The sequence below is a fragment of the Pinus tabuliformis genome, chromosome 8 (assembly GCF_031772625.1).
Source record: "Pinus tabuliformis cultivar Carrire ecotype Pingquan chromosome 8, CPIR1, whole genome shotgun sequence".
NCBI classification, from domain to species: domain Eukaryota; kingdom Viridiplantae; phylum Streptophyta; class Pinopsida; order Pinales; family Pinaceae; genus Pinus; species Pinus tabuliformis.
Window position 1 is genome coordinate 186,470,858 of NC_142294.1, and position 26,366 is coordinate 186,497,223.

At 38.2% G+C, this 26,366-nt stretch overlaps 1 protein-coding gene across 3 annotated transcripts in view; it reads right to left on the reverse strand.

Moving 5' to 3' along the window:
- LOC149234765 (2-oxoglutarate (2OG) and Fe(II)-dependent oxygenase superfamily protein) overlaps positions 1–26,165 on the reverse strand; it is a 78,167-nt gene extending 52,002 nt beyond the window's left edge. Inside the window, exons 1-3 of one of the 3 annotated variants that reach the window (XM_089371937.1) lie at positions 25,668–25,804; positions 20,659–20,881; positions 19,633–19,848 (exon numbers count right to left, since the gene is read on the reverse strand). In XM_089371937.1, coding sequence (XP_089228063.1) covers positions 19,633–19,668 — 36 coding nt within the window. In that variant the 5' untranslated portion in view covers positions 19,669–19,848; positions 20,659–20,881; positions 25,668–25,804. Of the gene's footprint in view, positions 1–19,632; positions 19,849–20,658; positions 20,882–25,667 lie in introns of all 3 variants that reach the window. The other 2 variants (XM_089371936.1, XM_089371935.1) reach the window with 2 other exon arrangements.
- Between the last annotated feature and the right edge of the window lie 201 nt (positions 26,166–26,366).

Here is a 26,366-nt window from a genome sequence, read left to right on the forward strand (position 1 = left end):
CCTATAATTTTGGTGGCGAATTTCATCCTAGGAGGTTTTTCGTCTTACTAATAATTTGTGTTTCTAAACATGGATGATCGACAAAGTTTTTCCCTCTAACCTCACCCCAAAGCTAGGGTGGAATTTATCGTCAAAGTCTTACGTGAGCCCTAATGCTCTAGTTGAGTCTTCTGTAAAAGTGACTTGGGAATAATTTAAGCTAATTGGCTAAATTATTGTGTCGCAAGTCACTTGGTCTATTAGATCATATTGTGTCGCAAAATTGGGTAAGTTATTGGAGGGTCTATAATGAACGGGTATTCTCTTTGAGGGTTGAATTATTGTAAAACCTTATGTAAAAAATATTTTAGTGCATGGTCCCTCATACTTAAACACCATGGCTAAAATATTTGAGGGTGGAAAAATAATTAATCCCCTTGAGTGTCAATTAATTAATTTTTCTAACAAAAATAAAATTAAATCCTAGGCCGGAAAATTAATTAATTAGAGTCAAAAATTAAAATGTTACAGAAATTAAATTCTCCAAGTAGAAATATTTGTGGGTCTTAAAGAAGTCAAATTTTGGAGATCTTCCACCAAAGGAATATTGGAAATTTCAAGAAAAAATAGATCCTTGGACTTTGGTGGTTAAGTCAAGTCAATTTTTTAAGAAAATTAACTCAAAATAATTATTTGAGCTAATAAAAAAATGGCTTTAATGAGAAATTTGAAAATTCCTCAAAAATAATTATTTCGACGACAGAAATTAAAAGATCATCAAAGATTTATCGATGACCAAGATTATTTTGACAGGAATCAAGCCAATTAGCCGTTATTTTCCACTTGGAGGAATTTCTATAAATAGAAGGCTTTTTGCTTCTATTTTCATCTTGATTTTGAGCTTTGCTCTGATGTAACTTTGTAAAAGTTGGTGTAAAGCCATTGTCCCGTTGAGAACGTTTTGATCATCATAATAAAAGACTTTGGGGTGCAATTCATGGTACGGGCATTCCTATATTGTGCTTCAAATATTAAGTGAATCATTATTTCATTTGTAGATGATAGCAACATTCTATTGGTAAATTTTGCGCTTATCTTAGGTGATCTGATTCATTGTATGTTTTAATGGTTTTTCTTGAGAAAATATATAGAGTTTGTAGGTTCCCCGGTCCTTGGGCTCCAAGTTCACAAACTGTCGACACAGGCCAACTATGTTTGGATTCTGAATATTTTATATGACTTTCTAACTTCGCCAAGGCTTTTGACATTTATCTTTCGAAATACATCTAGCCATCGTTAAGATCTACAAAAATTCTACTTTTCAAAAAATTTCTCAAACATTGTATATTTGTATATAATTTGTAAATTATTTTTGTAAGATAATTTTTTGTAAATAATTTTTTTAACCCTTGTTTTGCAGCAACTGGGATTTGGAGTTTTTATTTTATTTTTGTATATATTGGGTGTTTTTAGAATTTTTCTTTTTATTTGTATGGATGAAATCTTTTAAGGGATCAAAGAAAGGAGTAAACTTTTGAAGTTTCCAACGCTATTTTTGAAGGTTTTTGAGCCTATTTTTGCAGGTTGCTTATTTTCAAATTGGGGAAGAAACCCATTTTTTGAAGGCCCTAGCCCTTACCCAACCTAAAAGGCTAGTGTTTGGGACCTATTTTGCAAGCATTAAGAAGGTCATAAGCCCTACAAGGGCTAGATCTCATTGCAAACAAGGGTTTCTTCAAGGGATTGGCATTTTATCTCTAATAATTTGTGATTGCAACAGTCATAAAGGTCTGATATTTGGGTTTTGAGCTAACATTTTGTGAGTGCAGGTGTTGAGGAGTGATTTCTCTCACATCTCCAAACTTGGCATAGGCCATTAGGCCTTGGGGTTTGCTTCTATTGCCTTCATCTCTCATTTTAATTGACTGCATAAATTATATCGGATTTGATATATTGATATAACAGTGACATAATTATCATAATACAAGCCTAAATAACCCATACATTGAGCTAATAACTCATACAAGACATCAAAATAAATTACAAGGGTTTGATCTATCAATTTTATTGTTTTATGTTGGTTGTCATATAATTTTCAAGGTCTTATTTGAAATTGCAGAGGTCTGATCTGAAAGTTTCAGGTCTGATATAATTGTTACAGCAGTGTATTCAGGGCATAAACACACATTAAATAAGTCTAAATTCATTAACAAGTCACTTAAGGCATTGAACATTAATCTTGTGGTTAAATTGATTGCATATAAGTTACTTTTTAGGACTGTTGGGCAATTTCCAGATCTTATATATTTGCTACAGCCATTTATGCAGTCATATAAACTAAATAAGAATCATCAAAATTGACTGAAGATCATCTAAAAATCACTCAAATTGATTAGCTAATCATTGGAACTTATTTGGCATTAATATTTAGGCACCTTGTTGGTTCTGAATCACTTATTTTCTTAGTTATTATAGATCTGATATACAACATTTTGAGGTCTGATCTGAGCATAATAAATCTGATTTATAATGTCTAAGCAGTCCTATAATCAAGTGAATATCATTGGAAGTTAAATGCATTGATTTTCTAGCTTATCTTTGGCATCTTGCATCACTTCTTGACTGTTGATATAAAATTGCAGACCTCTGAATACAAAGTTGCAGCAATAATAAATCACATATAAGTCTCTAAAATTGGGTAAGTGATTTGGGCTTAATTTTAGTCATTGGCATTTTTTACACTCTTGCATGCACACAAGTGCTCTAATCAAGTTGATAAGTGTTTAATTGGCTAATTGCTCTAAGTGACATTGTGGATTAATGCACTTAATTTCTCATTGTCATTACTGTTATTAAGTGGATTCATTGCTCATTGTTAAATTGGATATCTCTTGTGGATGCTATTCTAATCATAATTGTGATAAGAGATTTAAATTTCTCTTTTGTATCTAAGTGGCAGATTGATGATTTATTGATTATAATCTTGGAGATTGTTAATTGTCTTAAATAACATTAATCTTGTCTGCCGCATTTCTCTAGCACTGTTAAGCTTGAACACTTTCTCTTTTGGTTGAGATTTTATTCATTTATTATTTAAGTACCTTATTGTTCTTAATTGAAAATCATTGTCATTAAGTACTTAACAAATTAAGTAATCTCACCTTAAGAGGATTCATCTCTTGCACTTGAATACTGGGGATAGCCTCTTGCATTAATAATTTACCTCCAAGCATAAACTTGGTTGATAGAGAATAGGACCACATTTCTCAATCTAGCTTGAGGGGCTTAACGTCTCTTTAGTGGTTAACACGGTGACCTTGCAGTCGTCAAAGCCACAGTCTTTGCAGTGTCGGAGGCATCAGGTGGTTAGAACACCAGGGAAGGTATCGTTAATCAAGCCTTTGTTTGCTTCCCATTGGCTTCTATCCCACAGCCTACTCTAAAGACTAGTTATAAAATAGTTCAAAGGAAAGTTAGACTTAGAATAGCCATCTAACTTAAAATCAACCAAGATTTTCCATTTCACCTAGCTTGTAAGATTTGCACTTCATCTAGGATAGTCAAGCATCCAAGCAACGATTGCTCATCCGGTTACTTGGCATTAAATTGATAATAAGCATGAAGTTGACTCCATAAGGCACTGGTCTCACATTTAAATCTAATCTAATCTTTAAGTCTTGCTAAATTTAACCAAGTAGCTAGGTCATTCAATTGTGTCTCCCGGACTTGTTGGTTGCCAACTTGTCCTTCCTCTTCACATTTCCATGGCAACTATCCCCCATAGCCTACTGTTGGGAGATAGCTAGAACAGAGATGTCAGGGATTAGAGTGACAGCCCCGGACCTGAGTCGTTGTCGCATTGCCTGTACAATCTGAGTGACAACATTTTTTGGCGTCGTTGCCAGGGACCAATTTATTGGGCTTTGGCGTTACAACAATTATTATCATTTTTATTAATCTGCTAATCAATTTCACCTTTCTTATCCCGCCAACGCCACACAACATTTTTTGGCACCGTTCCCGGGGATAGATTTTTCTATCCTTAGTCTTTACAACATCCTTTTTCATCATATCATCATTCTTATCCCATCAACGCCACATTTTTGGAGCCATTTTTTCCTTATCTCTTCATCTTTTCATCACCTTACCTTTTGTCATCTCACTAATCCTCTCATCTTTTCTATCTGCACCTTTAGCACCTGGACATTTCAATTGGTTTCCTGTTTGGGTGGCAGCTCCACTTATTCATCCATTTTTCTCAGACAGTAAGCCCTCCCTGTTGAAGAATCTAGGGCCAATGTAGTATTAATGTGATTCTTCTTGACTTGATAACTATTTGTGAGGTGTTTTAACTTTTCTTCTTAACATAGTCTTCATTTATTATTATTAGAGTGTGTCTTCGTTAGTTCATCAAATAGCTACCAAAACAAAGAGACAAGAACACAAGATGTTTGGCTTTCTGCCAAGGCCAAAACCTCTCCCTCTTGGAGAGGAAAACCCGCACAAAATTTTTCTTATAGAGATTGAAAGATTCCAATTGACGAATACCAAGACCATGACCCTTGACATGTTATGCCACTCCAAGACCAAGACACCAATCCTCTTCTTTGTCACTGCTGAGATCATCATCATCATAGTTGTACCATAACTGCTCCTTCATCTAGATCACTGTTGCACCATGACTACTCCTTAATCTAGATCATTGTTGCACCATGACTGCACCTTACCAAAGATCTTCATCACTACTGCACTGAGATCATTGCTATACCATTGATATCCTCATTGAGACACCACCGAGACCATAATTGCATCTATGCCGGGATCATGACAGTATCTAGGATGTAAGCCGAGATATAGTGTATCACTGTGATCATAGAGATCCGAGATATAGTGTATCACTATGTGATCACAGAGATCCGAGATCTTTCTTATCACATGTATGCATGAGAGTATGACTGCGTTGTATGCCGAGACAGTGAGTGAAGAGATCAAGTCATTATCGCTGCAATACCCTTTCAAAAACACAAAGACTCTTACCCATCTGAGAACCTAAACTATTGAGCTTGTCAGAAGTGATTGTCCCACTGTACTTGACCGAGATTCTTGTACTTTTGTACCTATCCAAAGTTCTGTGCTTCTGTCATCATCTAAAGTTTCAGAGAGATCCGAGTTTTTGTGATTCCTGTGGTGACTTTAACCGCCTATTTATAGTAGTTAGTCTCCCATATTTAGCCGACATGTCCATGTGAACCGATGTGTTTCTTTACTGAGCCGACATGATTGTCTTCTACCTTGCTTTGCTTGCAGACTTCTTTGTGCTTGTCTTGGAGGATTGTGCTTGGTCTTGGAGGGTTGTTCTAAGCTTGTATATATTTTACATAGGCTCATGAAAAGCTCCTTATTCATGACTTTTACTCTTTGACCTTAAATATAAATCCAAAGGCTCTCAATGGGAGCCATCTATAAAATAAACCTCTTGTTCATGAAACGAATGCAGCAAAGAATAATAAATTTATTTTCTTGCTTTACAAAAATCATAATTACAATGTCATGAAAACCAAAGCTAGTTACATTTTCTTCAACACTCCCTGATATCCATCTGCTTCTCCCTGACTAACCTTTTTTTTTCTTTTTTCGGAGCTAGATTCATGTTCAAGTGGCAACTTCATTTCTTTCATTTCTTGCAAGAATTTATGCTAGAAGCTCACTTCTTGTGGATTTGTTGTTTTCCTTGAACAAGGATCTTTCTCCAACATCCATTGGCTCCTTTTCCCGTTGAAGCAAGTCATCATGGATGACTTGTTCGACCCTTTGCGTTATACTAACATTCCTCATGATATTCTGGAAAGGGCTAATGACAGGTTACCTTCTTTCACGGATAATTATACAACCACTGTTGCAGATCACATCTAAGGTTCACAACTTTTTTTGCAAGATACGCTCATGCAATTGCATATGTCAAGATGCAACACGTTGTCCTTTCCTTGAAAGGTGAACTGGTTTTGTGATTTTCCTAACAACTCTTTTGATTCCTTACAAGACATCGTCAATGCTTTCAAAAATAGATATGGGTTTCATGTTCCCATTTTTATTTTCCTCTATAGTACAGTCAGGATGGGTTTCCAGGGTATGTGATGGCCAGGCTGCAGGAGCAAGATTACATCATCGGGGGTCTTGGAGGAGTTTTGAGGAGTTTTTATGGGATCCAATGGCATTCGTTTGGCATACTCCAGTATCCGCACAACTTGCCTTTCGTTCTGTTGCATTCTGACAACTTTCAAAAATTAGCATTATTATGGTGCCTAACTTAATTAATTATGTTGGAGGTGGCATTCTAGGAAGATTATTTGATGGAACACCTTAGTGTAATAGCTAGTTAGAACCAGAATGAGGAGATCTACAGTATGGCATGCTCAAAAGTGACTTCCAATGGCCGGAGAGAGTATGGTGGGCGATTTCTCATTTTCCTTAATTAAAAATGACTTTAATTAGTCAATTAATTAAGGAAAAATAAGATTAAAAAGTCACTTAAGATAAAATCAATGGAGGAGCTTCTAGAATAATATTAAAACAATAAAATAAGATGCTTCTAGAGGCTTGGATATCTATGCATCAGATCTATAAAAAAGGAGGAGGTCATTTGGAGACATCTTGGATTTGTGTATTGTCTTTGTGGTGAGGTTTTGAGAACCCGATTCTCTACTTCAGCAGTAGCCCCAGGACAGAAACCCTCGAGTGATTCAGTGAGAGTGGGCAAGCACCCATCTCTTCCCTTGGTGGATCCATTCAAGACTCACAAGTTGTAGCTTATTATTTTCAATTTGTTTTTGGAGGCCAGTTGCAGCATTATTGTAGATATATTTGGGGGTCATCATCTTAGCCATATTCCTACTCTTGTACCAGCTCATTTACATATTAATAAAATAAGGTTGAGATCTTCTGCATGTTTATATTGTCAATTATTCTGTTGCAGATTATATTTCTCATTTTTGCCGTAAATTTTGTGGTTTAATTTGTGCAAATTGTTTATGGTGTTAATGGCTTAAATTTCTGAAGCTATTTTTTGCAAATCTTATATTTGGGACATTACAATGGGGATCAAAAGGATTCACCTTATGCCTCTAGTACTATGAAAAAGGATCCAAATATCATAGAAAGATGTCAAGAAAATGCGTCATATTGCAGACATTGTGACCATTCTCATGATGAATCCACTTTTTCCATCGCAAGAAGAATCCTCGATAGTGGAAGGGCAGGGACAAAGAATCAAATTAATATTGATGACGAAAACCATGGAACTTAATCAAGAGAAATTGATAGCATATCACGCCAAGGATACAAGATCCATGTACACCAAATTGTTAGCCATAGATGAAAAGCGTGATGAGGATCTAGAAATCATGAGAGCAACTCACTCCAGTCAGATAGCCACCATGCAAAATTATTTGATCACCATGGAAGCAAATCATACAGAAGAAATGAGTGTTATCCTAGAAAATCATGATAAATTGATAAAGGACATGAAAGTCAATCAAATATCTCTTCAGAACAGGTTACAAGTAATGCAAGTTACTCAGTATAATCAAAGAATCACCTTTTAGGATGTGATGAATACCATGGAGGAAAACCATACTAGGGAAATCAACGTTATAAAGGATGAACATGCTAATCAAATGAATGCCATGAGAATTAAGCAAATCACTCTACAGAATAAGCTGCAGATAATGGAAAAATCACAGGTTTAGGAACTCCAACCAAGACCAAAAGGTCTAGAGCATGAGCATCCCAACTCACTAAAGCAACCTTCATCTTATTATGAAGAGGTCATTGATTGCATTCAGAAATGGTTAAATGAAGATGATTCAAGCAGGATGGAAAATGAAGGAAATCAGATTGATGCTTGCAAGATTGTCCAATGGCTTTGACAAAGCAGGGTCATGAAAATAAAGAAGAGCAGGTCATAGAAGTCTTGGACTTTCAAAATCTTCCACATGAGCGTTTTTCGGATCAAGAAGGAAGTTGTGCACCGACCGCATCAACATCAACATCGCATCTTGCCGAGAGCAAACGTAAAAAGCGAAAGAGAAGAAGGAAAAGGTTTGATGCATCTGATGGTTGGGAGCAGCTCAATATTCGGAAAAGACAGAGTCTTTCGATATGCAGGATTAGGCATGGCACATCTGAGAAACAACCCACAAACTTGCCGAAAAGTCGGCAGATGCTCAATATGCACTATGTTGAAGACATTTGATGCCATAGGGCATCTTTGTATAGTATCTCTAACCCTACTCCTCTTCATTTATGTCATTAGTTAGTTTTATTTTATGCACTTATGTTTTATATTTCAGTTTGTTAGAGTAGATTTGTTCTATTCCAGCAGATATTCTATATACGCATGATGATTTTGATTATGAATGGATATCTATTTGATGGACTTTTGTTTTCTTGGATACAGGATTCTGGGATTCTCACATTACTTCATGGAAGCAACGTGTCCCCATATGGAGCCAGATGTTGCACACATTTTGTCAAAGTTCCAAGGAAGCAATTGTGCCAATTTTTTTCAAAGATCAGAATCATCAACAACTTTTTGAGTCATTATAAACCCATTCTGCAAATTTGTAATGTAAATGATGCTAGTAAGACCATGTATTTATGTAACAACCTAGGTAAGCCTATTATTTTGGCGACGAATTTCATCCTAGGAGGTTTTTTGTCTCACTGATTATCTATGTTTCTAAACACAGATGATCGGCAAAGTTTTTCCCTCCAACCTCACCCCAAAGCTAGGGTGGAATTTATCGTCAAAGTCTTAGGTGAGTCCTAGTGTTCTAGTCGAATCTTCTGTAAAAGTGATTTGGGAATAATTTAAGGTAATTGGCTAAATTATTTTATTACAAGTCACTTGGTCTACTAGATCATATTGTGTCGCAGAATTGCATAAGTTATTTGAGGGTCTATAACAAACAAACATTCCCCCTTTAAGGGTTGAATTATTGTAAAATCTTATGTAAAAAATATTTTAGTGCATGGTCCCTCATACTTAGACACCATGGCTAAAATATTTGAAAGTGGAAAAATAATTAATCCCCTCAAGTGTCAATTAATTAATTTTTTTGGCAAAAATAAAATTAAATCCTAAGCCAGAAAATTAATTAATTAGAGTAAAAAATTAAAATGTTAGAGAAATTAAATTCTCCAAGTGGAAAAATTCGTGGGTCTTAAAAAAATCAAATTTTGGAGGTCCCCCACCAAGGGAATATTGGAAATTTCAAGAAAAATTGGACCCTTTGACCTTGGTGGTCAAGTCAAAGTCAATTTTTTGAGGAAATTAGCTCAAAATAATTATTTTTGAGCTAATAAAAAATTGGTTTTAATGAGAAATTTAAAAATTCCTCAAAAATAATTATTTCGACAGCAGAGATTAAAATATCATCAAAGATTTATCGACGACCGAGATTATTTTGACAGGGATCAAGCCAACTAGCCATTATTTTCCACTTGGAGGAATTTCTCTATAAATAGAAGGCTTTTTGCTTCTATTTTCATCTTGATCTTGAGCTCTGCTCTGATGTAACTTTGTAAAAGTTGGTGTAAAGCCATTGTCCTGCTGGAAATGTTTTGATCATCATAATAAAAGACTTTGGGGTGCAGTTCATGGTGTCTTTGTCTCGCTGATTTGTGGTATGTGTTGGGTACAGGCATTCCTATATTGTGCTTCAAATATTAATTGAATCGTTATTTCATTTGTAGATGATAGGAACATTCTATTGGTAAGTTTTGGGCTTATCTTAGGTGATCTGATTCATTGTATGTTCTAACGATTTCTTCTTGAGAAAATATATAGAGTTTGCAGGTTCCCCAGTCCTTGGGCTCCAAGTTCACAAACTGTGGGCACAAGCCGACTATGTTTGGATTTTGAATATTTTATGTGATTTTCTAACTTTGCTAAGGTTGTGGTTTGACATTTATCTTTCGAAATACATCTAGCCATTGTCAAGATCTACAAAAAATCTATTTTTCAAAAAAAAATCTCAAGCATTGTATATGTTAGAAATACTGAGAGGGGGGGTGAATCAGTATTTCTTTTCAATTGTTACTTTTACCAGTTAAATCAACTTATATTTAGAACACACAATGAACAATAAGAATAAATGCTTTTATTAATTTCTTCTTTACAATAAATCAAGTACAATATGTGTAGGGCTCCAACCCTAGATGAAGACATTGATCTTCAATTCCCCAGGGTCCAACCTGTAATGTGCCAAGCACCGACTTGGACTTTTGAAGGCACCAACCTTGTCAATTTTGAGGCACCAACCTCAAGGGCTCCAACTCTATATCTGGTTCAGGCTCCAACCTGGTTTCTTGAGGATTTTGATCCTCTAAGGTTCCAACCCTACCTTCTAAGGCACAAACCTTGTATTTTCGAGGCTCCAACCTCTTGGGCTCCAACCCTTGCTTTACTTCATCAAGATGTGTTTAGTTGTACTTCACGGCTCCCAATGTCTTCTTCACCGAGCCCTATCAATCTTCAGCAATGCCTTCACTTAGTCTCCACGTCACGTCATCAATGACAACCTTGATCTCTTAGAAGGTGTCATCACTACTCTTCATCATACAAAAACAATTTCTCCAAGGTCACCTCATGATGGCTTCAATGCATCATGGTCTCCAAGGGTGTCTCCAAGACTTCAAGGGATCTTCAACAATGTTTGGTGATGCCTCAAGGTATCTTCAATTAGTTGTCCCAAGAAATGAAGGCTTTTCCAAGGTGTGCAATATTTAAGAACGCTCAAAAGTCCAAGAGATAGACTTCCAAGGATATCTTTGATAGTGCTTCCAAAACACCCTTTACTAGTGCTCCAAGTTGCTTCCAAATTAACTCCAATAATCCTTTCAAGATTGTCTCCAATAGTGTTCCAAATGTAGACAAAGATGCCTGCTCTATATCAGCTCAATAAGTTTTCAACAAATCTGCTCCAACACAATCTTCAAGTCAACACAAACGCTGCTCTAGATCTACTACAAGATTGCTTTAGATATGCCTCAAAAATTCGTTCCAAGAGTCTGCTTCAAGTCCCCAAACATATTCCCAAGGCAGCTTCAAAAATGTCTTCAATGGATGCTCCAAAGAAACCTTCTATGTCAGCTCCAAGCGCAAGGATGTATGCTCTAAATATGATGCCCAAAACAAGTCCAAAGAGTGTGATGCTACTACTGTAATCTGAGCTTCAACAAGTCCGAGCCTTTTTTTCAAGATGGTTGTCCTTGAGTTAACTCCTAAGTTCTCAACAATGCTCCAGAACCTCTGCCCTTACTGTTGTTGTCTCCTTATTTCAGTGAGGTGACAGCTTGGATGTGGTTGTCATATGATGCCACAAACACACAAAGCAGTCCTTAAAACTTTGGCTTCCACAGATATACACACAGGTCCGAGATAGAACTGTTCTGAGGTCTTCACTTCTTCAACCAAGTTGTCCATTGTTCCTGAGCTTGAAGCCTTGAACAAATCTGAGCTTGTAAGTGACACTGGTCTTCTTAGACAGCTTCAAATTATCACAGAGATGTGAATTGGAGGGCAGTCTTTACTGGTCCGAGTTCTAGATTTGACTGTCCAAGCCTCTTCACAGTTCCGGCCTCTCACAAGACTTTGTCACAGGTTTTGCTGCAATGAAGACTGTCCTAGATCCAAGCTTGAGGCAAATAAAACAGGTTTGAGTTATGTATATTTAGCTTTGAGTGATAACCCAACACAAAAATTAGCCCAAACATTAAACTTTTATGTCCTCTCGGCCTCCTGTAATTTCTTTGCCTCCTAACTCTGAAATGATCACCGAAATTCCTTGAGGAAAACAAACGTTCGAGCCTCTATTTATATACCCTTTCCGTCCTTGAAATGAATAGCCATGTCCTCTGTTTGGAGGCCGACTTGTGTACACTGCTCAGGGCGGCTCCATGTCCAGATTTAATAAATTAACTTCAAAAATTCATAACTTTCAAACCGCTTGGAATTTTGGGTTGTGTAATAGCTCATTGAAAGGGCAAAATTATGCTCTAAAAAATGGTCTAGGTCTCATAATGAGATTCTGCCTCTAAGGAAGTGAAAAATATTTTTTTAATGTGACTGGTCGTTATTTAGTGCAGAAATGAATAGGACAATATGGGCTTCTTCTTTGTCGCCAAGTGCTTTTAAGTGAGGTCTCCACTTGTTATGTCTTTAATCATCATGTCATCATGATAGTGCAGTGATCTATTACGAACAATAGGCATCTAGGACAAGACTTCTTATTGGCTTGACATCTTCATTCATGGTATCCTTGTCAAACAAGAGTCTTGACTATCATTAGCCATCTCAGGGATATTGACATCTCGGTCAATGCCATATTGACATCAATGACAACATAGATTAATGGCATATCTGTATATAATTTGTAAATTATTTTTGTAAGATAATTTTTTGTAAAAAAAAATTTCTAACCCTTGTTTTGCAACCACTGGGATTTGAGGTTTTTATTTTATTTTTGTATACAGTGGGTTTTTGGGGAAAATTTCTTTTTATTTGTACAAGTGAAATCTCTCAAGGGATCAAAGAAAGGAGTAAACTTTTGAAGTTTTCAACCCTTAAAAACCCTAGACGTCTAGGGTTTTTGAGCCCATTTCTGCAAGTTGCTTATTTTCAAATTGGGGAAGAAACTCAATTTTTGAAGGCCCTGGCCCTTACCCAACCTAAAACGCTAGTGTTGGGGACCTATTTTGCAAGCATTAAGGTCGTAAGCCCTACAACGATTAGATCTCATTGCAAACAAGGGTTTCTTCAAGGTATTGACATTTTACCTCTAATAATTTGTGATTGCAGCAGTCATAAAAGTCTGATCTTTGGGTTTTGAGCTAACATTTTGTGAGTGCAGATGTTGAGGAGTGATTTCTCTCGCATCTCCAAACTTGGCATACGCCATTAGGCCTTGGGGTTTGCTTCTATTGCCTTCATCTCTCAATTTAATTGACTGCATAATTTATATCAGCTCTGATATATTGATATAACAATGACATAATTATCATAATACAAGCCTAAAGAACCCATACATTAAGCTAATAACCGATACAAGACATCAAAATAAATTGCGAGGGTTTGATCTATCAATTTTATTGTTTTATGTTAGCTATCATATAATTTTCAAGGTCTGATTTGAAATTGCAGAGGTCTGATCTGAAAGTTTCAGGTCTAATATAATTGTTACATCAGTGTATTTAGGATATAAACACACATAAAATAAGCCTAAATTGATTAACTAGTCACTTAGGGCATTGAAAATCAATCTTCTAGTTAAATTGGTTGCATATAAGCTATTTTTTCGAACTTTTGGGCAATTTCCAAATCTGATATATTTTCTACAGCCATTTATGCAGTCATATAAACTAAATAAGAATCATCAAAATTGATTGAAGATCATCTAAAAATCACACAAATTAGCTAATCATTGGAGCTTATTTGGCATTAATATTTAGGTACCTTGTTGGTTTATTAAAGATTTAATCACTAATTTTATGAGTTATTATAGATCTGATATACAACATTGTGAGGTTTGATCTGAGCATAATAAATCTGATCTATAGTGTCTAAGCAGTCCTATAATCAAGTGAATATCATTGGAAGTTAAATGCATTGATTTTCTAGCTTATCTTTGGCATCTAGCATCACTTCTTGACTGTTAATATAAAATTGCAAACCTCTGAATACAAGGTTGCAGCGATAATAAATCACATTTAAGTCTCTAAAATTCAGTAAGGAAATTTTACAATTCATAATCATTCATGGTTGAAGTGATTTGAGCTTAATTTTAGTCATTGGCATTTTTTACACTCTTGCATTCACACAAGTGCTCTAATCAAGTTAAGTGTTTAATTGGCTAATTGCTCCAAGTGACATTGTGGATTGATGCTCTTAATTTCTCATTGCCATTACTATCATTGAGTGGATTCATTGCTCATTGTTAAATTGGATATCTCTTATGGATACTATTCTGATCATAATCTTGATAAGAGATTTACATTTCTCTCTTGTATCTAAGTGGCATATTGGTGATTTATTGATTATAATCTTGGAGATTGTTAATTGTCTTAAGTAGCATTAATCTTGTCTTTGAGCAATTGTCTATTTATATTACTGCCGCATTTCTCTAGCACTGTTAAGCTTGAACACTTTCTCTTTTGGTTGAGATTTTATTCATTTATTGTTTAAGTACCTTATTGTTCTTAATTGAAAATCAATGGCATTAAGTACTTAACAAGTTAAGTAAACTCACCTTAAGATCATTCATCTCTTGCACTTGCATACTAGGGATAGCCTCTTGCATTAATAATTTACCTCCAAGCATAAGCTTGGTTGATAGAAAATAGGACCACCTTTCTCAATTTAGCTTGAGGGGCTTAACACCTCTTTAGTGGTTAACACAGTGACCTTGCAGTCATCAAAGCCACAGTCTTTGCAACATCGGAGGCATTGGGTGGTTAGAACACAGGGGGGGCTATAATTAATCAAGCCTCTGCTTGCTCCTGTTGAAGAATCTAGGGCTACTAAATATAGTAGGATTCTTCTAGACTTGATAACAATTTGTGAAGCACTTTTACAATTTATCTTGTTAGCTTGATCTTCTTCTCTTATGATTATTGTATGTGTGTTTAGTTCATCAAACTGTTACCAAAACACAATAAACAAGAACACAAGATATTGGCTCTCTACCTGGGCAAAACCTCTCTCTCTTAGAGAGGAAAACCCTTTCGTAAATTTCTCTTATTGAAGCTTCTTATTGATCAAAGTCAAACCCTAGACCCTTGACAAGAATATCCTCCAAGCAAAAGTCAAATCCTTCCTTCTTCCGGCACTTTATTTCTCAGCGCTTCGTCCTCCTTCTTCCAGCACTTCGTCCTCCTTCTTCTTCTGGGAACTAGTTATAGACCTTGTTATGTGAACTCTAGAAGAGATAATTTATCTTTGATCCTTAGTGAGGTCCTTCACTTATGGAGATGCCTTCCTTCTCTTGACCAACCAAGCACCTTCTTGATGTGTAGTTGCAGACTTGATATGACAGCACTGCAGCCCTAGTTTCTCGCATGTGTGGGAGGTTTCCTTGTGTATTTGACTCCTTTTACCTTCGCTTGGGAGAGCCTCTTCTTCGCTTGAGTAGGAGGCCTTATAGGCCTAAGTTTCTAGCCCAAACAAAGAGAAATATATGATTGTGATATTGTTGTTGTAGTGACCACAGATTTCCCTCCTTTTCTCACACGTGTGATTGTAATTCACCCTTAAATCAACCCTCTAAACTTCGGTTTAGTCTCCTTCTTCTTCGCTGCACTAGAGGCTCCTTATGCTCGACTTCTCTCACCCTTTTCTCGGCTATCTTCTTCGCTGATTTCAGAGGTAGTTGTTGCTTGTCGTTGGAGGAGTGGACAACCTCTATATATAGAGGATTGTCCCTCCTTTAGGCCGACTTGACTTTTCCACTTCGTTTTTGCTTCTTTGGTGATGTCGTTGCATGGAGAGGACTTGTGACTTTGCTTGGAGGGATATCTTTGACTCTAATACATAAATATACATGGTGTAACATGCCCTTAAAGGTCTTCAACATTTTCTTTTGACTCTTTGACTTACCTATAACACTTTGACATGTGCTAGACCTATTTCAATGAGCAAGAAACTCATTGATAAATATAACAAAAATAATATTTCTTTTCTTGTATAAATACAAATATCAAAATTACATTTATGAAGACCAAACCTAGTTACACTTTCTTCAACACTCCCTCTTAACTAAGGAGGTACTCATAGATCATTACAAGGTGTTCAGCAATTTTTCAATCTTGAAGAATTCAAATAAGAGCAACCGGATTGTCAATCCATCTGTTATAGCATCATAGTAACCAACATTGTTTATAGCAAGGCCTTGATTAACAGCTCTATCTCTCATAAGATCAGAGCACAATGTTGGTGTGTGTGTGCATCTATTTTTTCTTCCGCAGTATTTTATTTGTGAAGGATGCAGTGTATTAGTTTCGATATTTACCGTAAGATGCAGTAAATAATTTGTTCAGTTCATTTAACAAATAGAAGAAACTTAATCAGTTGTTGCAGTAGGATTTCGGGTTTCAAAATTCACATTGTATCAGAGCACAGATCGTAAGCCGGAGAGCTTAGTAGCAGAAGGGAAGAGGAATTTCGAAGCTTTGCGTAGGCAGCAGTTCGAAACCCTCAGATGTAGCGCAGTTCCTTTAGCCGTGAGGGTCGAGTTTTTTTTAGGAAAGGTCTATTTCTATGAGAAAGTCGACAGAGAAATAAGATTTTCCATATCAAAGAGTACCAGAGGCAGAGGGAGCAGCAGTATTTTCCTTGCAGAGCAGATCTTCAGCTAGGATGCAGTTATTTTGCAGCAGTTTGCTAGTGCAAAATAGCGTCAGGAGGAAGGAAGAGCACACACTGAGGGAATTCTTTTCTTAGGGAACTTCTAGTCCAGAAGTTCGATTTTTCCCAACAGAGCAGTAGTAGTTGTGAGCAGATTTGCCCACTCCAATAGGGAGTGCATAGAGCCAATCAGCAGCTGCGCAGAGGAGAAGAGGAGGAATTCGACTTTTTGCAGAGATGGCATCAGCAGGGCTGAGAGATCAGGATCGGTTGGAGGGAGCCTCCAACTATGTGATCTGGAAGGCAAGAATTTCTTGTCTTCTAGATGAATACGATCTCAAAGCCTACATCGATAACGTGGTAGTTGTACTTGTAGATGTAGATCCACTAAAGACCTACAAGAAGGAGATGGCAAGAGCAAAGAGGTTGATTCTCGATGGGGTTCGAGATCGCTTGGTGTCTCACATAGTTAGCAAAGACACTGCCCAGCAGATGTGGGAGGCTCTTGCTACGCTATACGAGGGATCTTCCGAGCAGCGAAAGATGTATCTTGAGGAGAAGCTGAGATGTACAAGGATGCAGAAAGGGGAGCGCATAGACACCTTCCTCACTAGGCTTCAGGATGTTCGGGACCAGTTGTCTGCAGTAGGGTCAATGCCCCAACCTACAGAATTGGTGCAGTTAGCTCTAAACAGTGTTTTCGAAGAATGGCAGGTCTTTGTCCAGAGTATTTTGGGCAGAGACAAGTTGTTAGATTGGGATCAAATGTGGGTTGATCTACAACAGGAGGAGATGAGGCGAGATTTGGTGAAGAGCACCATCAGTGGCACCAACAGCAACAATGGGACGAAGCAAGTGAAGGAAGAGGAGAATGTGGCCCTCGCATCAAAGGGGCAGCAGGAGCAGGCCAGGAGGAAGAAAGACATTTCCAAGGTCAAATGCTTTAGATGTGGTAAGCTTGGCCACTATAGCACTCAATGTCCTCTCAGAAAGAAGGACAAGGAGGAGAAGCAAGATCAACAGGCTGCATCTGCAGAGATCAACAGGTTGTCCTCCAGATTGGAGGAAGAGTTTGCCATGATCACCGACATACCTCCAGGACTGAGGTGAGGTGATTTGGTTTTGTAGCCCCAAAGAGCTACGGGTTGGGTAGGATTCTTGAGGAGGTCCACCTCATGAATCAATACCTTGCTATGGGAGCCCATAGCATGCAGTAGCAGGATGGATAAGTGGCAAATGGTGCAGTTAGATGCCAGAGTGACAGATGCAGTAACTAGCAGCAGTCAGATACTGGGCAGCGTAGTGCAAAGTTGGCAGCGGTGCAGTTGGCACAAATTAGAGTCAGCAATAGTGCAGAGGCTTCAGTGACAGCGCAAAGTCTAGCAGCAGTCAAGACTCAGGTGACAGATGCATCATACTGATCACTGCTGATTCAGTATTTTGGATGATTTTCAGTTGCAAATGTTGCAGTAGCAGTAGCAACAGATGGAGAGGGAATTGCAGTGCAGATGCAGTGTTTGCAACAGTTCTGTAGGGCCAGCAGCAGCACAAATACAGCGTATATCAGATTTGCGCAGTAGTTGGTGGGCAGCAACAGCCAGACATCAGCAGCGTGACAGGGGATGGTGCAGAGGCAGGGTGTTGCTTCAATGAGTTGCAGCACTAGAACACATTCCTCGCTAAGAGAGAGTGTTAGTTTTTGTAGCATCGGATGTGTTCTAGCCACGAAATTTGGTGGAAAGGCTAAAATACATGTATTCTCCAAAACCCAAAAATCGTTTCTGGAAATTCCACCTAGAGACGACTTAATTAAAATAATTAATTGTTTTTTAATGTTTCCTAAGTCTAAACTTAGGAAATCTGATTAATTAAAGAGTATTAATTAAGTCATGGTGAGAATCTCTAGAAGAAGTCAAGTTCTAGTTAATCTTAGCCATCGATTATGTTTTAATCTTGGCTGTTGATGTCTCAACGAGAGATTATAAGAAGAAATTCAATGGGGCTTGGAGAACACACTTGAGCCACCAGCAGTTCGAATTTACTGGCAAATCGAACTCCAGAGTAGCAGCGCTGAGTTGCCAGAGAGAGAGCTAGTGAGCTCGAAGCAGTGAGAGAGGGGTAGGGATAGTAAGGTCGGAGGAAGATTTTCCTGTTCCGATGAGTGCATTGCAGAGAGGCAGTGAGTGCCACAGAGAGGCAGCGCAATGCTTCAGAGGGGAATCCATATTTTGTTGGGGAGAAGCAGTGATTCAGTGCCAGAAGCCGGAGTGGGAGCCCAAAGGCCAAGAGAGTCCATCTTCCAGACAGCAGTTGATCAAATAGCAAGAGAGACGCAGTTCCAAGTTGTGGGACGCAGTACTGCGTAGGCTGACGCAGGGACTGCGCAGAGGCAACAGAGAGTAGCTCATCTTGAGCCAAGGTCAGTGTCGGATTGCCAGTGGGAGTGAGATTTTTCTCACTAGACTTATTGTCAGTCATTTCTCTGTATGGACTGCTAGATTTGAGCATCCATAGTTTTGTACTCATATTTACTACTGCATAATAATAAAACCCTTAGTTGCTGCACCAGTTTTCCCACATTGGGTTTTTCGGGGACTTAGTCTAAAAATAATTGTGTATTTATGTGTGTGTGTGTGCATCTTCTTCCAGCATTATTTTTTCTTCCGCAATATTTTATTTGTGAAGGCTGTAGTGTATTAGTTTCGATATTTACCGTAGGATGCAATAAATAATTTGTTTAGTTCATTTAACAAAAAGAAGAAACTTAATCAGTTACTGCAGTAGGATTCCGGGTTTTGGAATTTTCACATGACTCTCCATCAATGTGATGAAAATCCCAATGTAGAACCTCATACAGTATGAGATGTAACACATAGAAAATAGCTTATAAGTATATATTTATTTGCATACATAAAAATGTTGTATTTAGGTACATGACATGCCCTTCCCTTTTGAAAAGCTTTGTCCCCAAAGCTTTAGGACCAAACAGTAGCTCGACCATTTGCCTTGTTCTTCTAATACTTCTTTGACCTTTGCTTGAATATTATCAAATGCATGCACTTGAATGAACAGAAGCTTTGAGAATAGGCTTCCTTGATGAACTCAATATACTCATTAGTGTACTCCGTTGAAAATTCCCCACAAGGTCATATGGGTCCCAAGTATTGTTCAAATAGGGTAATAAAAACCACTGGATCATAAATATTGTCCACATAGATGTAATATGTTTGTTGTGAGAGTGGGGAAAGCATTACCAATGGAGAAGGTTCATGTGAACTCATTTTCACCATTTGTTGATAACCGCCTTCAGTGGTTTCTTCTTCCTTTTTAACCAATACGTTTTTGCTCGTGAGTCATTGGAAGATTGATCATAAAGAGGAAGTCCCTCAAGGAGGAGATAGGAGATTATGTTTGTCTCTTCTAAATCTTCTTGATTGCATGGATATTCATCAGAATGAGGATGAGATTCCCTGAAAAGAAACTTAAAAGTTATTATATTCACATCACCGGAAGCATACCATTCTTCACAAACCTTGTCTAGCTCCAACTATGCATTTACTTATTTTCTATATTTTTTCTATTATATAAAATGGAATAATAAATTTATCACATATATCCAAAAAAAATCCATTGCTTCTTTTGAATTAACAGATATAACCCCAATTGAAAATTATTACAGTCTTTCTATTTCCATTGGGGTTTTCAGGCTGAAAATGCATGACGACTTGCAGATATTGTAATTTGTTGAATACTGCTTAGAAATATACCAGATTGTAGACATGGAAGCGCTCTTTCAAATGGTGTTGCTATGGCTTCAATCTAGGTAGCGAGTCAAAATTTATGAGCTCGTAAATACAAAAGCTTTTTTCTTCCCTAAAAATCAGAAACATGCCCGGCCTGACTTGAAATGCTCAATCTTCTTCATATAAAATATCAACGTTCTGGATGGGAATGTTAGGTACCACCCATAAGTAGCCGCTATACAGGCACTTCAGAGCACAGCAATGGGTGATAGTTATATTTTGGGCAGGGTTCCCTATGTCCTATCATGGCATTATCATTCCAAGAAATTTTGGAGGGCACTTTCTTGACATGCTTGAAAAACATCCCCATATACCAGAATTTAAAAATATGGTGTATCAGTGCTTTCAACTCGACATCATTGTTTACCCATCCCGATGAATATGAATGAGGATATCCATGTACCTCTAAAGCAAGCTACTTACCAGGTCCTCTACTATGGGGTTGACCTATGAAACAAAACCGAACAGAGCAATCACCTTGTTCTTCTTGATTTGAATCTTGATGTGGAAAAGCTTCATCATGTCCTTCACGCTGTTATGATGGTTTCTCATGTTCACCTCCTTTTGCATTGTTGTATATAAGATCTTCTCATCGACATCAAAGCTTCTCTTTATCTCCTCCACTTCCATGCTGAGAAGATTATTCTTCTTGGACTGCTCTTGGTTTCATATTGACCATATAGATGCAGCACCATTCACCCTTGTAAGATCAAGCCAAGGACAATGATTGAAGATGGATAGTGCTTTAACAGTCCGAAATGTCGAAGACTAAAAATCATATATGCAGGAATTCCAATAAATCTGCAAACTATTTGCCTGTAGAATGGAGAGCTTGAGCAATACTACAATATCTTTGCCCCACATATGGAAAACTATGATCACATATTTTAGGATGTTTGTTGTAGAGTAGTTTAAACATCTATTTTTTTAACTTTTTCCAGAAACATTTTTCTAACCAGTTTTGCCCTTGCCCAAAATTTAAAATAATTACTGGAATTGCAGATATCAGTTGTTGAGATTGCACAATCCACATGAAATAGGGGTTTTCCAGGGCACTGAATTCATTTATGCATTCAAAAATGCAATTTAGGCAATGAAAAATTGCAATTTTACCAACAATTACATAACCAGATTCTGGTGATGATTCCTGGAAAAAGCCCAAAAAGTGGAATGTTTAGACTTCTCTGTTTGTTGTTACCAAAATATGGAGAAAAATGTTAACGGTTTACATTGATCCAAAATGGATCTACATTTGTTTTCTTCTTTCGTCTAGCCTTGTTAGGGGTGATTTCAGGGAAGATCCTGAATTTGCCTTCTTGAGCCTTGTTACCATAAACAGTATAAATAGAAAGCTGGTTCTGCAATAAGCAACACCAAAACAGGTACACAAATGGAAAAGGGTATCCAGATTCCAGAACAATCACTATTCCATTCTTATTGTCCTGAAATGGATTGAGATTTCTCAAGCTATTTCAGGACTGTTTCTCTGCTGGGAAACATTGTTTTGTAAGTTTTGTTGCCCTCGAGGGTTTTAAAAATCAAACTCTAGAACCCAAAAAGCAAAACAAAAAAAAATTAAAAAAGCACAAAACAAAAACACAAAAAACCTAAACAGATAAAAAGGGAATGGGTTGGTTCATAAACAGATAAAAAGGGAATGGGTTGGTTCATTCTTCACTCGCAAAAATGAGTTTCAAGCATTCTAAAAAGAAAGCACTTCTGCCTTAAAGGGTTTGAGGTTACAGTCTGTCTTGAAGAGTATTCTTGAAGCTAGATACTCACTCAAATTGTGTCTTGGAGGATTCACCAACAAACTCGAGAGAGTTTTTCAGGTCTGGGGCTTGCATTCTAGGGCATTCACTTCATCCTTTTGTTTTTCTTTTATTAAAATTTTCTCAAAAATTTGTCCTCGCCAGTCATCAACGTTACTATGAAAAACTCAAGCACCCCTTCTACAACTTCACAACTGTTAAAATTGGCAACTAGGGCCAAACTCCATGTGGGTCATCTTATTTATGGCAGTTGATATTTTTCTTGGATCCCTCTCATCGAGAGGTGTAGGATTGATCCAAAGATCATCCGATTCCGATAAGTATTCATGGAGTTATGAATTTATTTGTGTTATAAGACAATTCGTCAAGGTCGGCCAGCAACCAAATAAACCCCACATGTGCTCAACGTTTTAGTATAAAAGGAGATGACTTGATAGTCATTTCTACACACACTTCTATCTTGATTTCTCTCCACTTGTCTTGGGTTTTAGTGGAAGAGAAATCTAGGAGTGGTAGCCCTAGACATTGGAGGAATGAGGCTGCCCTAGCCGCAATCAAGAAGAAGAAATACACTGCCCTAATCTAGAGGACGCAGTCATGAAGAGAAGCCCTAACGATATCAAGAAGGAGCCCTAACCTATACGCTGGTCTCTACGCAAGTCTAGAAGGAGGCCTACAACCCTAGATGCAGATGGAAGGCAGCCCTAACGCAGACCTAAAAGGATGCCCTAAACGCTGATCTAATCCAACCCTAAATGCTGGTCTAATTCAGCCCTAACTGCAGTCAAACAAGAGAGTCTTAGCTGCAGCATGAAGGGTCAAAGGGACAGCATGTAGGCTGCCTAGACAGCGTGGAAGGGCTGTGTGGACAGCAGGATCTTAGCTGTCGTATAAAGGGTCAAAGGGACAGCGTGGAGGCTGCCCTAGACAGCGTGGAGGCTGCCCTAGACAGCGTGAAGGGATGTATGGACAGCAGCTTCTCAAGGGAGGTAAGCTGCACTCTTTTCAAAGACGCTGCCGAGTTTAGAGGTGGTTGTTAGGGTACTACTGATGCCCTAACCAGAGTGGCAGAACTACAACAGTTCACCAGCATTCAAGTATGAGGATATTTTGATGATGAAAGTGTTGTTAGAAGAATCAGTGTAAGCATGTACAGTGTGGCAAGCATGGCTGTACAGCGTGGCAAGCATGGCTGGACAGCATGGCAAGCATAGCAAGCTGTGATGTGACAGCAGTTGTGACATGGCAGCAAAGGTGCATGGTGTTGCAAACTCATTGGATAGCACAATGATGGGACAGCAACATGTTGGGACAGCAGTCTGTTAGGACTGCAGCATGTTGGGACAGCACAATGATTAGGACAGCTATGACATTGTGCAGCAGTGGCACAATAGGACAGCAGCAACAGCAAGTACATGGTGGCTGTACATAGTGGTATGGTACATGGGACAACTGTATTTAGTGCAATGGTGCTGCAATAGTATGGTACATGGGACAACAACAACAATAGGGTGCAACAAGCATGGTGTTGCAAGCACATTGGGACAGCAGTATGGTACTTGGTGCAGCAAGTACACAAAGCAGCAATGGTGCAACAAGCACATGGGTGACAACATGGTGCAGCAGTGGCACAAGGTACAGCAGTGCAGCATAAAGTGCAGCAGTATGATGTGTACAGCATGGTCATAAGGTCCAGCATTGTGATGATGGGTGCAGCATGGTGCAGCACGGTGAGGTGCAGCATGATGACGAGATGCAGCACAATGATAGGTGAAGGAGTCACCTTGGAGAATCAGTTGAAGCAGCATGTCTTCAACTGATCTCATGTATCATCTTCTTAGAGATGATCTATGCTCTTATTTAGATAAGTCAAAGTGTTGACTTCTGTTGTAAATGTACTCTCTCTCTCTCTACTGAACTATTGAAGAACATATAAGAAGAATTGATCAACGGTTTCCCCACACTGGGGTTTGTCCCTGGCTAGCGCCACATCTTGTGTCCTCTTGTCTTGGCTTGTCTTCTACGATTTATGTTTATGTTCTATCTGCAGTTTACTTTAATGATGATGTGATTGCTAATCTGGAAAAGATATTGAGCTAACTATGAAAATTGAAATAAATTGCTCTACGCATAGAACATACCTAAAATTACCAACAACATAAATCCCCCACTGTTCTAAAACAAACTCGATCAAAATTGTTCATGGAATCCAATGAGGCGTTTGAAGTTAGGTTGTGGGCAGTTGTGTATTGCATTCATTCTTATGGTGGGAGAGTAGGTGGACCCACTGGAACAAGGGTTTGGTTTTTCCTTTATTGCAGTCTCAAAAAATCTTTGTTAGTGGCATGATTAGGTGGCATTTCAATGGGGTTGGGAAGAGAGTACAAACAAAAAGCTTTGACAAAATCCCTAAATCAAAAAGGGCAACACTAATAAAACATTTCAATCAAGTAAAAATAAGACAAGCTACTTTTTATATCAAGTCTAAAATAGACCTGTTGTAAGTACTAAGAACACAAAGTCACCTAGCATAAGCCTTCATCTTAGTACTATCCTTCAATGCACATTCGACCAGATATACAGGGTTGGCATAATATTGATGCATCGATGAGCTGATGCCCACATAAGTACGGCCTACCTTTTCTTAAGGGTATGCAGAAGCAAACTAATCTGCTTTTACCACTCATCCCCCAGAGGAGGGAGTGAATTGGAGATTGCCTAATAGCCCTGGGACCACCATAATCAAAATCGTGAGAGGGCAAACCCCGACAATAAAAAAATTTCATACAGACAGTGCAGGCGTCCCAGGTCATTGTAAGAGCATGGGTGCCCAATATTCACAGAGTTATGTTTGAACACTGAGCTTTACCAGCTCGGAATAAAAATAAAAAAATGATTGGGTACTTTCTTTCTTTGCAAATGGCATGGCATTTAATGTGTATAAGTTTTCTTAGCGGAAGGATATTGTTCGCAATTTAGTACGCCATGCCCCAAAAGGATACACTCTTCCATTATAATAAAATGAGGATTGTTGTACTGGCTGAGAAGGCCCACACCTAGGTAAGATTGCATCATAATATTAGAGATAGTTGGAGGGATTCTAGGGCCTTAATTTTGTAAGAATGTTGGATGGATATTGATATCAAACCCTCCCTTGTTACAACATCAACAAAAAAGCAAGGTGCATTCTACAGCCCGGGTGCAGGCAGGGGTGGCAGATACATCACCTTTTCATGCGCCCGTGTGGTGCACTGGATATACATAGTCAGTTGGACGCATTAAATATGGACACTTGGCCCAGACCCATTTATTCGAACTCTATATATGCATCCTCAAGCTTTCCTACCTTGAGGTGCATATCAGACCCAGGATTAGATGGGTTTGGCTTAGTTCATATATTAGTTTCGAGCTCAATGATGGGGATGTATTCAAAATGTGTGAAATTATTGGGAAGTAAACGCCGATGCATATTTGATGGGCTAACCAGTTAAAACAATAAGTGTTGCTGAGAATTCTTGTTTGTACGAGCAATTTTTAGCCGATACAGATGGAACTGAACTGAGATGGTATTTACCAAACAGAATAAATAAGCGTTACAAACAGTTCATTCAGAACTTCCATGGGTGTCCACTTTTGGGTGGACTCTAACTCTACGCTTTCTACCATTGAGCTAGATCTTTAGAGAATATTTGTGGAGGGTGTAGCCCTTCTTACCTTTAAAATGCAACGACGCTGGGTATCGTCCATAAGTGCAAGCTTCCTGGACAGGGGGAGAAGTGTGATCCTCAATGCTTCCACACCTGGGACTCCTGTAACTGCCATAAGCCCTGGACCGCCGGGACCCAGCGCCTCCATAACGTTTTGAATGCACTTGTTTTCCAATGATGGGTCAATCAGGTGGGAGTAATCTATCTGCGCTAATTCCAGTATCTCCAACTTCTCCATCCCTTCTGCTCAATTCAAATCTCCGGTGAAACAAATTTCTTCATACTTCCAAACATTAGTCGAATCTCCCAATCGAGCATCAACAAGGAAGGGTTTCTTCTCATTTTTAGACTACGTTCGCCAAATATTGTTACATTCTTCCAAACGAGCATCCACAAGTCAGTGTTAGTTCAGCCAATCTTCTTCGGAGCTGGTTTTCTAGTTGCAGTGGGATCGGAGAATTCAGAGAACCATTTTAAAGCCTAACGAGGCCACGGGATCGAAAGAAAGAAAGGATCTGAGAATTCAGAGAACCATTTGAAAGGGAGTTGTCTATAATGAGACTTTTTGAGATTCCGGTGACGGAATCCGGCGGAAGAAATTGAGATGAAATCATGATTTGTTGCAGTGAAAATGGTTTTTTAACTGCATATTCGGATTCAGCACCCTGAAAAACCCTGGGACGCTTTCATTGTGCAGAAACTAGTT